The 16,489-nt window shown below is 44.6% G+C and overlaps 1 protein-coding gene across 1 annotated transcript in view; it reads right to left on the bottom strand.

Moving 5' to 3' along the window:
- The window catches only part of CERS5 (ceramide synthase 5), a 33,253-nt gene extending 17,239 nt beyond the window's left edge, over positions 1-16,014 (bottom strand). The window contains exons 1-9 of the mRNA XM_019511207.1: positions 15,825-16,014; positions 10,785-10,890; positions 8,776-8,906; positions 7,600-7,657; positions 6,288-6,338; positions 5,279-5,371; positions 3,021-3,149; positions 2,611-2,717; positions 477-633 (exon numbers count right to left, since the gene is read on the bottom strand). Of these exons, the coding sequence (XP_019366752.1) occupies positions 477-633; positions 2,611-2,717; positions 3,021-3,149; positions 5,279-5,371; positions 6,288-6,338; positions 7,600-7,657; positions 8,776-8,906; positions 10,785-10,890; positions 15,825-15,994 (1,002 nt within the window). The 5' untranslated portion in view covers positions 15,995-16,014. The remainder of the gene's footprint in view (positions 1-476; positions 634-2,610; positions 2,718-3,020; positions 3,150-5,278; positions 5,372-6,287; positions 6,339-7,599; positions 7,658-8,775; positions 8,907-10,784; positions 10,891-15,824) is intronic.
- Between the last annotated feature and the right edge of the window lie 475 nt (positions 16,015-16,489).

Raw genomic sequence — 16,489 nt, 5'->3', positions numbered from 1 at the left:
CCCCCCACCCCCTCGATCACACCAGACTTACCAGCTGGAGGCAGCTATCCATGCTGCCGGCAGTGCTCCTTGCTGCCTGAGTGCTGCACTGTGGCTGCGCGCAGCATGGGTATTTATTGGTCAAATTATCAGCCCCATTGGGCCGATATCCAATACAGCCAATTTTCTTTACGTTGGTACTGATCCAATATCAGACCCATGTATCACTGCACCTCTATCAAGTATCTTTTCTCTTCCCCTGATAGCCCTTCAGCACCAGAAAGATATGATTACAGTCACCTCACTGCCATGTCTTCCAAAGCCTGTGGAAAACACAACTGACCCTTGATGTTGCAGAGTCATGCCACAGCACCCGTGGTGATGACATTGCAGCCCACACCAAGCAATACAGAAAGAGTGTCTGATTTTGGAGCAGATGCCTGATCCCTGCGGTGTGTACACGGAAGAGGACCCAGCCTAGCCATAGACAACCTTACCTTTCCCCGCATGAGGGCCTTGTAAGCAATGCGAATGATGAGATAGGACCAGATGATGTGCAGAACCTGCAGAGTTACCAAGAGTCCATTGAACAGCCACCATGAAGGATAAGGACCAATCAGCTCCCAGCTCTCAAACAGGGTTGTATTCAAGATCCTGAAAGAGGATCCCAGAATGCATTAGATTGGGTGCTTTGCCAATACTGTGATCCTCGGCTGCTAGCTCTGAACTGAGCTAACTGAGCAGATGCATGAAAGGTTTCTCCCCCATGTGAGTTTCTATCGCTTTGCCCCTTTCACAATGCCTGTGCCCCAACCAACAGTCTCTTGGTACAGTAAGGAATAATTTGAATCTAAACTTGTGTCAAACTGTTTGAATGGTATGGCAACAGCAGATGATGTGGACTGCTTCCAAAGTGTAGGTTATATATACAGATCCACATCTCTCCCCATTCTCCAGGGCATGATGTACATTCACAGTGCATTCAAGGGAAGAGACAGCAGTTGCTCATGTCACAAGCACCGCTGGGAAGGTATACATGGTATGAAATGTTTACTGAAGAGCTAGGCCTTACTCGCATGCCTGGGGAAATTTCTTCCTGGCTATAAGTGAGGAAGGAATTTGACCCCAAGTGCATAGCAAAGTTTACTAGTGAAGCTGGTGTTCCCTGGCCTCAGGCTTTTCCTCTGCTCCTCCCACGAAGTCAAAAGGACTGCAGACCAACTAGTGAGACTTAACACTGTTCATACTTGAAGAGGGCTCTGATCTCTTCACTAAGGTTTATCAGCAGTGCCTTAGCGTAATAAAGCTCTTTGGCCTTATCTATGGAAAAGGTAGTTTATGGAGTAATTTTTAAAAAATACCCATGATAACACTTTGCTTTCAGTAATAAGCCTGTTCACAGGTACAGAAATGATCGTCTAGGCCTAGTTTATAGCTGTATTACTGCACAGTTTCTTAGGCATGATGTGGCATGGTCCTACAGACTAAGGAGACTATGCACTAAATGGAACAGTACAGCATCTTCAAATGTTAATGAAGCTGTGAAGCAGGGGAATTGCATTACAGCCAACAGAAAGCATATTAAAGATTTACAGGGCTTCTGAGCTACGTGATGTCAGAGCATGCATCACATCATGGGAAACAATGGAATAAAGAACAGAAAAAGATGGCCTAATTTGTCAAGGGGCAGCAGGGACCCTCTATGAAGGGAGCATCAATAAAGGCAGGCAGGGGTACCTAAACCTTCCTTTATATCTAGACTCTTTTTATTAGTAGTAGTAGTAGTAGTAGTAGTAGTAGTAGTAATAGTAGTAGTATGTATACTAATACAAATAGGATCTTTGAAATGCCCCTACCACTACAACGTAAGTTAAGTGGCTCACTATGCCTATCAGAAACACCCATGAAAGAAAGAGCAAGTAGGTTGTCTGCTATTTACAGAATAAGGATGGAGTGCAAAAACAAGACCAGCTGAGCAAATCCATGTTAAGCAGAACTTGTCAGGCACCTTCTGCAGATGAGTAAACATAGCTGTCACCAAAGTACCCCACCAGGCCTGACCTAATGTGGATGTGGCTGAAGGAAAGGCATATCTCACTGCAAAATGATTAACTACAAGCAACTTCATCTCAGCTTTCTAAATTCAAAACCTAAAGAAAGACCTAGTAAGGCTCCAAGTGAACAGAGCACAAGGACAGTGCAAATGTCCAAAAGTAAAGGAAAGGAGAATAACTAACCCAGAGGGCCACAAACAGAAACTTGCCTCGTGGATAACTGGCCTTTATTTCCATAACGTCTTACAGATAAAAGACTCAAGCCATCCTTTGCATCTTTCTAGGCAAATACTGACTGGCAAAGTTGGGTGCAGCTGTTGCATTGCCTCCATCTTGCAGTTTAGGGGGAGTGGTGATCAGCTGTACATTAGGACTCTGGCCACACTTTGAGTATCTATCCATGTCTTACACCAAAGAAGAATCTTCTCTGACAAGAGCTCAAAACATTACCCTCGGCAACAGCCAGGTGGTCCGCAGCTTCAAGCTACTCTGGGGGACTGGTAGCAAAAGCTGTGAGAAGCCCCAATACAAGGGCTTGACAAAGAAAGGAAGGAACAAAAGTGCCCAACTCACTTACCAGTATGGGTAAATACCTAGTCGAGTCACGATGAACACAACACCAAAAAGCATGAAGGTGGCATCACAGACACGTTGGTATTTGGCGTAATTGGCCAGTTTTGCAGCCTAAAAGAAACAGGATGTGTTACAAGTCTCTCTTCCCCAACACATGTACATGCATGAAAGAGCACTCCAGAGCACATGAGCCCTCCAGTTACCAGGGAGTCTTGAACCAGTAAGGACTAGTCCCCACACAAGGGGGAAAGCTAACAGGGCAGATCAGGAATGTATGTCTACTGGGGTGTCCAGCTTACACTGCCAAGCCAGAGTGGAAGGGGGAAAAGCAGAGAAGCTTTACCCTGCAGCCTCAGCCCATACAGCTTCCACAGAGGCTCAAAGTTCAGGGAGGGAAACAGGAGGGTCACTGACCTCTAGGAGGAAGTCTGAGGCATCGTGGAGGCACAGCACCAGCGTCCCTACCCGCACCATGTTGTTCATATAGGAGAATGTAATAAGTCCAATCGTAGCCAAGTGATGGACAAACATGATAAGAAAATCCTGAAAGGGGAAGATCAAGTTTAAGGAACTTCTGGCAGGAAAACAAATGAAGAGGCTTAGAACAAGGGCACCAAACTGACCAAACAAGAGCCAAATGCCAATGTCTGGTCAGACCTTCAAGCTTGTTTGTATAATCCAATCTGCCTCCCTGTCTGCTCTGGACAAGCTGTACAGCACAGGTAGACCATTCCTCTAACCACAAGTGGAAGGAAGCCCCCAAACCACAACCCACATACAGAACGCTAGTTCTTCTCCCATAGCACCCAGCTGGAGCTTCTGCCCTTCCCCACAATATTCAGACTACTTCCCTGGTTCCTAGCATCCTGCCTGCTTTACCCCAGAAGTCACTATTTAAACTTGAAGCAGAGGCTTCTGGTTCTCACAGCAGCATCCAACAGGTTCTTTGCTTGCTCTGAATTGTCAGGCTGGACCAGTGAACTTGGACACTGTCAGTGACTGCACTGAAATGGTCACTCTCATTAATTTTTATTGGTCATGTACTAAAATGCAAAATTGACCAGTCTACTTTCACTGTCCTGAGTGAAATGCAGAAGTAAACAGTATTCACAGCCAAATGTTTCAGTGCTATTGGTAAAAAGAAACTTGCATTTTGGAAGTTATTCATTTCAAACTGAGATCATTCCTTTAACACCACATTTCACACTGACATTCACTCTTAGTACAGCTTGCATGGACCTTGTGATAGGCAATATTGCCATGTTGCACATCACTAACCCAATAAGCAGCAATATTTACATTCGACAGTTACAGTAAAAGTGAAAATCACATAAGTACAAGTTTGAAAGAGTACAGTTCTGATACAGACTGCAGGTTGACACCCCCAACACAGGCATTACAATTTAGTTTCAGAGAGGATCCAACTGCAACACCTTTCAAAATTCATTTCTTACTTTATCCTGCCAACTACCTTTTGCTGCTTGTGACCTTTGTCTGTGTTTTCCACTAAATTTACCCGACACAGTTGTATTCTTTATAGCCTGCCTTATTCCTCTGAATGCAGTTCAGCTGTTCAGTAAGTCATTTTACAATTATCAGTCCAGACTCTAGACCTATATTGACTTGTTAGCTATGCTTCAGGTTTTAGGAATATATGGTACACAAGTCAGACTAGTGAAAAAGGCATTATATTCTGTCAAATAATTACAATTAATGTAGCAACCTGTCTGTACTCTGTATCTTTTAAGTTGCTATAAATTGTTAGCTTTGCAGTGAATCATATCCCACCAGTTATGTTGGACAAGTTCCACTCAGACGTGTTTACGAAAGTGATGATCAATTTGTTTAAGTGATCAGATGAATCCCACTCCCTAAATAGATGGGAATCTCTCTCTGAACAAAAGACAGTAGATTATCTATACATTTAACAAAGCAGGCCCCACCTGATCACACTACCTGGGGCAAAGAGAAACGTGCTGGTTCCTTTACATTTGTTTGTAGCTCAGTTGGGCAGTAAGAGAGTCTGACTAACTGATGTTGCCTGGAGCTCAGGAATTAGAAATGTATTTTTAAAAAAAGAGCAGTATAAGACCACTATGTTCTTTTTTCTTTTCTTTTTTTTAAAATTGTACCTCATGTGGGGCTCTGTGCTGCCACAGCTAGACTGCTCGCTTAAAGCTAGCTTGAACATCTTTACACTAACACCACAGTCTGCAATGCAGACATAATCTTATGCCCTTAAATCATTTAGCAACAAAGACGAAGGCTAGCCCAGGTATCATTAGGTGCTATATTCCCTAAAGGGATGTAAGTAATCTCTGCGCTATTTTGTATTTTGCTGAAACAAAGACTTTCATCTAGCTTCCCCACATCTGTCTAGGAAACACGCATAATGTTTGCATCATCTTATTTCTCCTAATTAAAATCTACTTTTATACAAGCACAGAATCAACAGTTCTATTGTGCCGTGCTGATGGATCCCCTTCTTCACTCAAGCAAGTGAAAGGGGTTTGGACGGGGCTGCCATTCCAAGATCCTGCGCAGGCTAAAAAAGTAGACGAACCATGAAAAAAGGTGAGCAAGGAGAAAAACAGCAATGCTTCAGCAGCACAATGCATCTACCAGTCCCGTCTCTTGTGGAATGTGTTCAGTGAAATTCTGGTTGCTCTTACCTTTCGTTTAATGTCTGTAAACTGAGAAAACATGAGAGACCAATAGAAGGCCAGCTCCATGATATAGTAATAGTAAAGGCTGGATGTTAGGGGCTGGGAAAAAAAAGACATACAAATTACAAGTTGGTTAAAGGACAAAGGAGTCCAACATTTACATTAAAAGCCACTTTGTTTCCCCTCAATCAATCCATCCATCTCACTCCCTTCACCTTTCACCCCAGAAAGCTGAGGCAGGAGGAGAGGCAGCAGATGCCAAATTAAGGTTTAATAAAAGCCAACTTAAGCAGTTACAAATATATACAAATTATAGACAGACTGTTAAGGAATAAAATTCTCCTTCCATTTTTTCCAGCTACTCAGTTGGTTTAATAAAAGATACCACATCTACCCAAATAACCTTGCCTGCCTTCAGTTTTGGCAGCTTAAGGAATACAAGTTTCCTGTTGGCGTAGGAAAAATAAAAGTAAGGCTTAAGGTCCATGTATAACTGCCCCAACTGAACAAAAGGCAAAAAGAACACCATGATACAAGGTGGCTTGCATCACTGTTTTTGTACAATTGTCTCATCATCCAAGTGCCAGAGGAAATCAATTTTACAATATGGGGATACTCCACTAGCTCATTCACATTTGCTAAAAGGATGTTTTGGCAGTTTCATGTAAAGGCCAAAAAACTGTATGGACCACAGAGACGACTCCATCTGAGGTAGTCCTTCCTTTCCATAGGGGTCAGCAGACCACTGCTTGAAAGCTTGTAAGAGCATCTGGGGCACCCACTCAGTAGATAATGAGAAGCCTTCAGATCTCCTGAGTTTCAACATCACACCTGTCCCAAGGAATAAACCTGGAGAGCTTACAAAAGGTTCAGTTCTCAAAACTTTGGCGATACTACACAAAACAATAGTACGCATTCAAGTAAAGGATTTAAAGCTACCAGGAAACTTCAAAAGCTAGTTCATTAGACTTCTTTTGACTAACAGACCCTTAGGCATGCATGAGTCAACTCCTACCTGGAAAGGGTAGTTGTACCAGCACTGTCGTGTATCCCAAAACCAGGGGGTCTAGAATTAAAAGAACAGATTATTAGTTTACTAGCATATTTCTTCCTATATGCCAGCAATTCTCAGCCAGGGTGCCAGGGAACCTTGGGGCACCACCAGATCCTTTGAAGGGTCCCGCACGGTGTGAAGAGATAAGTAAATAAGCCCACGTTGGACATGTCTCTGCCTGGACAACCCCCAACCCCTACTGCTCAGCGCCTGGGTAAGGAGGTAGGCACCAAAATATATATATTCGTTTTTTAAACTGTGTGCCACACAGCTCACAACAGTTATGGAGGGGTGCCTTGAGTCCAAAACATTTGAGACCCATTGCTATATAGTCTTTGGTTTTGCTCACCTAAAACACTCCTTTACCACCACAGCCCAGGAGCTCCAACATATTCCTTCTATCCAAGCTGCCTTTACTCTTGGATTTCACAAAATGAAAACCATCTATTTCTTCTGGCAATACTGTGTTATTATGCACATGGAAATTCAACTGCAAAGGGAGAGCTCTAAGCAAGGACAGTCTGAAGATATAGATCTGTGTCCTTGCAAAGAAAAAAACCCCCACCGTGGGCTCTACTTAAGAGTGAACAAGTCTATCCTGTTCTGAAGTCAGAGGGAGGGAGAAAGAATCCTCTTGAATCAACGGCAGAGGGCAGATTTTATAAAAGCTGTCTTTCCTGTTTTGTGAGGCCATGGCTCCCAATATGCACCTAACTCCTATTTCTTTTTTTTCTTTTTTTTAAGGATTACAGTCAAGATCCCCAAGCTAGTTTTAATTCAGAAAACTTGGGTAACAACAGCAAGGAAGATGAAGCAGCGCCAGCTTCACTACAGGTGGAGTAGGTTTAGATTAGACATCTGCAAGAACTACTTCACAGTTAGGGCGGCTAGGAGCTGGAACCAACTTCCTAGGGAAGTGGTGCTGGCTCCTACCCTGGGGATGTTTAAGAAGAGGCTTGATGCCTACCTGGCTGGACTCATTTGAGTCCAGTTTTTTCTCCCGCCCAGGCGGGGGGTCGGACTTGAAGATCTACAAGGTCCCTTCCGACCCTACTTTTATGATTCTATGAAACTCTCCAGGGATCCTGGAAAATGACATGGTGCCACCTATTCAATACAATACAAGTACTAGGTAGCTAGATTAAAGTTAGCATGGGTATGTCACATCAGCCAATCTGCAGTGAAGGTGTAGCCCTTAGTCTCATAGCATAATATGTGCAGCAAACAGTAGAAGGAAAAAACTGAGAGCCACACACAAAAATATACAACTCACCGACCAGAGAAATCTGATTCCATAAGAAAATATACTTAAATAAAATGTAAATCTCCACCTGAGAACAAAAGTATAAAAAAGACAGAAGTGAAGCATTTAAATGAAAATGAACACTGCATGGCTAATACTTGTACAGGAAAAGTCAGAACAATTATAAACAGTACTAAATTAACCACCCACAGAAATGAGTTTTGCTGAGTTTAAGTCATCTTTTTAGGGCAAACTCACTAATATTACTAAATTCAACCTTTCATCCATCAGAATAAAAATATTTAAGGAAATGTATGTCCCACACTAATTAACGTGAAGAATTCAGATTCAAACTTAATTGGCGGGGTGTTTTGGAAACATAGGGAAATTAACACTGAATTATACATCTCAGTACATACTGGTACCAAGGCTACAACTTTGAAGAAACATCAAGATCTAACAAATTCCTAATAGAAACCCTGCTCAACACGAGAGATTTCAAATTAGAGCTCAAACCAGTTAGACACGGGACAAATCCTCCTCCCATTGCCATTTGTATATCTTACTTGGTAGCTTAAAGTAGACAAAGTTTTACTAGCAGATGGGAGGGAAGGCAGGGGAAAAGTTAAATGTGGGGAGACTAAGTAGTCATTAGGGAGGAGAAACAAAAGCACCATCTGGAAAACAGAGGCAGGGGGAAAAAACTCTCAAATACTACACTGATGTGGTCCATATAAATTGCTGAGGCAGAAAAAAGCAAGAAAATAAACTGAAGTAGGCTAGAAGAATCAAGAAACCATAAAGAAACTCTATAGACCATCGCCTAAGTCATAAAGAAAGTCAGTTTGGAAAAAAATGTTTTGTTTGGGAAGTCAGATTGTCCAGAAAGCTCTCCCCTGCCTTAAGTGGAGTTACTCAGTTATGGTGAAATGTCACTAATTGCATGAGAGAGAAACCATCCTGAGACATAAGATTATTGACCATTTAGACTTAAATGGTCCTGTAGAGATGTCTTGGCATACATACCACTTTGTATGAATAAATGCTAAAAAAAAAAAAAAGTCTTCCTAATTTCCTCGGTGTCCACCTGCCCCTAAGAAACCCATTTCCATTCATAATCTATTGACCATAAAACATCAGTTAAAAATACAGTGCGCAACTCAAGCTTTAAGATAAGGCCACAATCTGGTGTCTGCACAAACCTACATGCTCTCACAAAATTTAGTGAGGATGGTGGGTTTGTCCTGGTTCCTCCGATGACGAAACCAGCGCTGGATCTTTCGAACATCCCAGTCTAGCTGCTTTGACAACCCTTCTAACCTTCTTCCATCTGGAGACTAGGAGAAAATGAACCAAGAGTCAGACACTGTTCCTGTTTTCCAAAGACCCTTTCCTCTCCCAAATCTTTGAGACTCCCTCTTTGAACCATGAATCGGTTACAAAAATCAGACGGTACACGTACAGAGAAATCATGCTAGAAGGATGGTATTTGATACGAATTCTGTTTTGATACAAATTCAATTAAACTTCTAGCATTAACAGAAGCATAGCATGACAATTCATATATATTATTTACAATATTACATATTGCCATTTTCAGAGACTTTTTATACCTCTCACTTCTAAAATGTAAATCTAAGGGAGGAGTATCTCTACACTGTTCCTAGGAAATCTAGCAGTGTCGTTCTCTTTAGTGGCACAAGTCAGTTCACAAAAGTAGACGAAACAGGGCCTGATAGCCACTGCTTCCAGACAGGCCAATTGCTGAGGTGGGTGATATTAAAACGACACTGGTCTAAAATTAATGAGCTCCATCAGGAAGTTGCCAGATCTCACAACTGCATTTGTGCACAATCTGTATGGCTATGCAAGGCACTGAGCTACCAACATGGTCACAATGGCTGTGTAACAAACTCTAGATAACAGAAACATCTTTGCTCTAAGGATAATGTTCCAGAGCAGCCTCCCTGCAATCCCATCACAACCACACTGCTTCTTTCCCTTAGGTGTCAGGGGCTCAAGCTACCTACAGCATCTGTCCAAAAGAATAAAGGTCATAAGGCTCGTTTTATAGAACTCTAATTTCAAAACAGGAAAGTAATTTTGTTTCTGCACCAGTGCTGCCCTCCATGCTAACATCCCGATTTCTGAGCCTATTCAGTCTAGTGGTCCAGCTAAAAGGCAGAGTTGTTTTGGTTACATTTTTAACCAATGGCTCCCTGGTGTGCTTCTTTTTGAACTTGACTTTCAAGGAGTCTTGTGTCTAAGCTTCTCCCCGCCCTCAATCACTAGTGAGAAAACACAAAGCTCCCTCTGTTCAGCTGCAATTCAAGCAGCATAGAATGACCCAAGTTTTAGTGGAGATATTTTCAGAACCATTTTTGCACTCACTAAGAGAATTTTATCCACTTTACTCAGAACAGCATTCAGACTCCTATATATGATCATAAGAAACTCTATTTTATTTCCTGATACTAGTGTCAGTGATACTACCAATATCAGTTTAACTGACAGCTTTGAATAAATGAAGGACAGCCTGCAGGATTTAGGCATTTAATGGTGAAGCAACACCATGGGCAGATGTTACAATGAAAAAGTGTCTGACAGCAAAAACCAGAAGAAATCCTACTGCCAACATCCAATGTTCTATCCCAAAACAGGATGCTTTGCTGTTAGCAGTTATAACTGAAGTTTTCCCTTCCTACAACTAGACTTTGGCTTCGAGAGCTATCCAGTTCTACAAACCACAGCAGTAATCCAAGGAATGCATCTGAGAGACAGACCAGCCAAGCCAGTCTGCGGAGAAGGTAAAGGTACCTTCCAGGAAGAAGTGAAAGATACAGGGGAATCTCCTGGTAACTACTGGAAATTCAGTTGCGCCACGTGGAGAGATTCAGGGGACCAAAGGAAAAAGCTCACGTCCTCTATAACAAGAAAACTTTGTGAACTTTAAACAATTCTTTGGCTTGCAAAACTGAAGCTGAGGCATAGAGAACAAAAGTCACTGTGAGAAACAGGAAAGGGGGTGGATACAGTCATATGTGAACTAAAGCAAGGTGCCAAAATTACTGAGTAAAACGAGTGCTCATCAGAAACAGACCCCGACTAAACAGAATTAGTACTGGGCTGCAAGTGTGTGTCATCAAAACCACAAGAGAGAGCCAAGTTCTCATTTATACACCTGCATCTTGAGCAGGATCTGGAAAATGACTTACCTTGGTGATGGATGTAAACACTTTCTCTAGAATTGCATTGGGCTGGGCTCTGTGAGGTCCACTGTCTTGAATGCCCAGGTTTATGGCACATGGCTTGGCAATAAACCTGAAAAAGTCATAAAGAAGAGCCATATTCAAGATACAAGTTTTTTTCCCCTCTCAGTGACTGAATCATGTGCCCTAACTGCTTGCAGACTGCCCAATACTACCCAAATACCACCCAGTCTTCTTCAGGCTGGTAATTTATACTCCTTCGCTGCAGGATTTCCTTCTGCCAATGTCAAAAAAGAGTCATGATAAGAGATAAGACTCTGGGAAGAGGGTTACAAAACAGTCTCTTTGGTGAATACAGATTGTTGCATTTTAATCTGCATTATCAGGACATTTTAAGTGCTTGGGGAAAGTAACAGTAGGCGCCTTGGAGACTAATGTCCACTTCACGTTACCAGAACTGGTAAAGAAGCTGCAGGGTAGGCTTCCTTGGGAACTTACTGTAGCTGCAATCTGGTAAGAATGCTTCTAGAAGTGGTGAAAACTGCCACCTTATTGAAACACTCCTGAATAGCTAAAAAACTAACAAATGATGAGAGAGAGAAAGAGAGTGAGGATATAACACAGAGGACAAACGTGTGTCCTGTTGAGCCCAACTCAAATGACATGCCAGTTTCCCAGCTATTAAAAAGGGATGGTACATTTAGCTCAAACATCCAGGGAAGCTGTGAGATTTAATGTATGAAAGGTTTGAAGAAGGTTTGGAGACCACAGAATAAAGGTATGCATCAGCAGTATTTTTAGCCACATCTGATAACCTGCAACTCCCCAAATCAGCAGCAAATCCTTTAAACAGGAATGTAAGACATACAGAGTTGCTAGCAAATCAAGAGCGCAAGACTACAAGAGATAATGAAAAAGGGACAAAATTCCACACGCTTTATCTTAAAAACCGGACTGGATCCCTCCCACCACTGAGCACTCTGCTCCTGCCATTCTGTGGCACTCTGAAAAGCACCTTCTGGATGATGGTGGGGATTCAGACCCCCTGCTTTTTCAGATGAAGATGCTAAAATCAAATTCTTGAAGAGACACATAGTGCTTGCCAGCCATAGGTCCCAGATCACTTCACAGGTGCGACACCAATGTAGCCCTGCAATGCCACTCGTGATGGGCAAGTATTGCCTCCATACAGTAAATACCCAGTTCATAGCTAGGACATTAAATGCCTCCCTCCATCAAGAACCTTTCTAGTTTAGAAGTTGCTTTGCTTCAAAGAGAAAATAACATGGTGGAAAAGAGTCTTAATTCCAGAGAAAAAAGCTCTGCCTGAACGGGGAGGGGTGCCATATTAATATTGGGTTGGTCAGGCCAATCAGGAAATGCAGACTAATTAAAATATATTTTATCATCTTGCAATAAAAGTAAATTATAATTGCCACTACAAGAAAACAGTTCACTGTATGTACAACATAAAGACGGCCTCTTCACTACTTAAATGGCAACTATTCTACCTGCCGTCTTCAAGACCACATCCACATGACTTTTCTTACAAAGATTTCCTCCTGTCTTGAGAACTGTGCATCACAATTAATAACAATTAGGAGGCACTAAAGGTCATCATCTAATTTCCTTTGTCAAATGCCCACCCTATGGTTTGGTTTCCCCCAAAGTGCCAAAGCAACCACATCTTTTGCATGACAAACCAGTTTGACAGTTGTGCCCAAGGAAGTAAACGGAGTCAAAAGGGAGGACGAGAACTTGGAGTGAACTGCTCTAATCCTTTCCTTTCTACTGAAGATAAAAAGTACCCTCTCTAGAGAGCCCTTCTTTACAAATCCAACTTCCTACGTGGCAACATTAGTTGTCTACTGAGTCCCTACTGCAGTTCTGAAGAAGGAAACTTTCCCAACATAGTAAGACTTATGATATGTGCACCTTTGAGCAGTCTGGATTTAATTAACAAGTTACTTGAGATAAGAGGCTCAACCCCTATAGCAGTGTAGCTCATTTCAAAATCTCAGTGTATGAGATGTATAAAACTGAAAGGAAGAGACTTCTGTCAATGATTTACAAACTCTGATTTTCAACTCTGTTTCTTGAATGGAATAAATTCTAGAGGACTGATTAGTCAGATAGAAACATGTTGCAGATCTCCCCACCCTCGCCCCTCAGCACTGGCTAGCAGAGATGCATTCCAGAGTCATAAAATGATCCACGTGTTTTCCCAGCTTCAACATCATGCAGATTCACTGAGGTCTGTAAATCACTCTTTGCATCAACATGACATCAATTCAAAGAAAGTGGAGCTGCAACAAAATTTAGGGGGAAAAAATACTTCCTCCTAAGACTGAGTATCTAAAGGGGGAGGGGAGGGGAAGGAAGAACAGAAGAAGCACAAAGGGAGAGGAGCTAAAACAGAAAAGCTGCAGAAATATATAATTTATGCTCTGTATCATCAGTCCTGCTGCCAATTGTATGTCAAGGAACCATCTGACTTAATTACCCCCAAGGCCTGGATGTGGGTATAAGCACAATGGGATTTTATTAGAAAATCTGAATTGATGACATGTTCAAAAGGTGGGAGAAGAAAAGGATCTCAGAAAAATGGGCTTTGACAGTAAAAATTCTAGGACCTGAATTGACAGTATAATGCCCTGGACACTTCACCGGTGAAAACCCACTCTCCAGAGATATGGTTAAAAAAAAAGAAAAGGAGCCACCCCCAAGGCACCATGACAGAGTCAGGAGGTTTCACTCTGAAAGGGAAAAAAAGAAAGAGGAAAAAAACCCTGTTAAGATCTCATTTTTCTGTGTTTATATTGTAAAGGAGTTTCATGCATCAAATGCCAAGCAGGTCAAATGGGGAATCTAGACAAGCTCAATCTTAGGTTCACGGACAGAATTCAGGAGAGAAGGGGATGCTGCATATAGAGATGAGCAAAAGCACCCAATTCTGAATGCACCCCTGTCAGCTCAGTATTAGCACAACCGATCTCGCTGGCTACACCCTTCTGCACAACCGTACATAAACCTGAGTAGGGCGAGAGGAAAAGCAGTCCAGACATATGGCACTGATTAAGTGTTACTCTGGGGGCTACTTTTCTTGACTTGCAGAACTTGTATCTTGCCCTTGCCATCAGCTGGTCCCTAAGGTTTTAAAGGAAAGCGAGTATTGCCTGCACTTTTGCTAAAATAAATACACCTGGGCCAGTTCATAGGTGTCCACGGGGAAGGGAGAAGGGATTCTGTCCTGGCAGCCCCTACAATATTATGGAATCATAGAAAACGGGGGTTGGAGGGGACCTCAGGAGGTCACATTTAGTCCAACCCCCTGCTCAAAGCAGAACCAGCCCCAATTACATCATCCCAGCCAGGGATTTGTCGAGCCGGGCCATAAAAAACTCCACGGATGGAGACTCCACCACCTCTTAGGTAACCCGTTCTAGTGCTTCCCCACCCGGCTAGTGAGAGTTTTTTTTAATATCCAGCCTAAAATTCCCTTGCTGCAGCTTGAGACCAGGAAGCGGTCTAACACTCTAACAGGAAACATTCCAAGACATGATTTCCTTTCATTTACTGGTAAGCGTGGACATGTGGCCAAGTCCAGCGCTGGCAATCTAGGTTAAGATGGGATTTGGCACTCCTGTTATAAATGTGTCCTTGGATCTTTTACATTGGTTTCAATGATGCTTCAGAGCCTTACATGCCAGGGCAGAGCAATTCTGGGTTCTCGCTTTCTCTCTTTTTAACAAGGACAGAAGGTAGACCGGGGTGAAAGAGGACGCAGCTCTCCTGACCCATTTCTTCTTCCTTCTTTCCATCCCCCCCAACCCACTTCTGTAGGCCCCAATGGCTTTTCTGCCTCTCTCCATTCCACCTACCACTTGGTCTATGCAAGCCTACCAGGCACTGCACTTCTCACAGCAAAGGAAAGTGAAAACGGATTAGATTCCAAGGCAGTCTTTTTGCAGCCCTTCCCATGATGACGAAAGCGCTGCCCTTTCCACAGAGGAGAAACTAAGATTGATCAGTCTTCCTCAAACCATTTACATAAGAAACCAGTAGCTTTGTTAGCATCTCTACAGTCTTCCTCCATAGAAGCACCTATGTGTTCTCCTGCTGTGCCCCACATCTCATTTTTTACTGATATGCAATATCGTGTTGTACTTTCATGCTAACATATTAAAGAGGTACAGCACACGAAGAAAACGTCAAGATAAATGACAACTTCACGTTTAACAGAGTTAAGGAGAGTGAAGGATCAACACAGACACCAGGAAGAACGTGGGTCGCCAGACCCTGGACGGGGCTCCCGAGGGAGGCAGTGCTCTCCCCTACCCCAGGGGTCTTTAAGAGGACACCGGACAAGCACCTGACCCCAGCATGTTTTCCTGCCTGGGGTTGGACTCGACGATCTCCCTTCCAACCCCAATATCTACAAATCTATGACAGCGGGAATTTTCGACCCAAAGAAAAAGCCGGCCATCTAGAGACATGCAGCAGGGTCAGGCTCCCCCGCCGCTTGCCAGACTCCAGCTCGGAGTTCAACCTCAATGAATCGCTTCGGGGCGCCACTCCAAAACCTCAACCTGAAGACGACCCCCAAGCTTTCAAGGTTTACCCCGAGCGTGTCTTTTCTAGCCGCACGGCGGACTTGTGCGCCTCCCCGCCACCACTGAGGGGCTGCGAAATCTGCTGCAACGCGAATAAGCGACCGCTCCATCCGTTCCACGACAACGGCGCCAGCATGCGAGAAGCTGGATGAACCGGTCGGGGGCGCGAGGGCCTGGGGGTCCTTACTTGCTTGGGATTAAAACCCACGAGCGACTTCACGGATCTGGCTTCACAGGCAATTTCAGGAGCCCTGGATGGGCCAAACCCCCCCCACTCCCTGCAAACCTCCACGCAGGGGTGGGTTTCTCCCAGGAGAACCCACGGTTTTCTCTCGCGTTTGCTAGTCTCGGGGGTCCCCTCAGCGAGTGCGGCCTGGGCGTGTCCCGCCCCCCGCGGAGCCCACAGGAGCCCGGCCCGGCCCTGCTCGCGCACCTCTCGAAGACCAGCCGCACGGCGAAGATGCCGAGCGCCAGCGGGAAGGCGCAGGCGACGAGGCCGGCGCGCGGGGAGCGGCTCGCCACGTCCGCCCATGTCACGTTGTGCGGCAGCCAGAACCGCTCGTCCCAGAACCAGGCCGAGAGCAGCGCCGCGGCCGCCGCCATCTTCCGCCCGCCCCGCCCCGGTGAGGGCCACGGGGCGGGGCTAGCGCGGGCCACGCCCGGAAGAGCACTGGCCGCTCCGCCCTCCTCTCGCCGGCCCGCCGCGGCCGCTCTGTGCTGCGCTCTATGGTCAGCCCTCCGGCGGCTTATGCGCATGCGCGGGGGGAGCGTGGTACAGCACGTGCGACGGGCTTGAACGCTTCCGGCCTCCGGCCCAGCACTACGGACTTGCGAGGGGTCACGTGAGCCCAGCGTTCATTCCTGTCCAGGGCAGGGCGTCGGGCCTGATGATCTGCTCCGGTCCCCTCCAACCCTGCATCTATGAAGGACCTTCTCCGCTGGCGACACCAAGTTAGTGGGGAGCACGGTCACGGTTGGAGATGCAGGCAGACGGGAACTGGCGAAGTTCACCGTCAAGGAACATACAACGCTCCACCTGAGGACGAGCAGCCCCCAGCGCCTCTCCAGGCCTTGCAGTGTCAAGCTGTAGCATTGGCA

The sequence above is a fragment of the Gavialis gangeticus genome, unplaced genomic scaffold (genome assembly GCF_001723915.1).
Source record: "Gavialis gangeticus isolate Ggan-Ray unplaced genomic scaffold, GavGan_comp1, whole genome shotgun sequence".
Classification (NCBI taxonomy): domain Eukaryota; kingdom Metazoa; phylum Chordata; order Crocodylia; family Gavialidae; genus Gavialis; species Gavialis gangeticus.
This window is presented reverse-complemented; position numbering and strand designations above follow the sequence as displayed.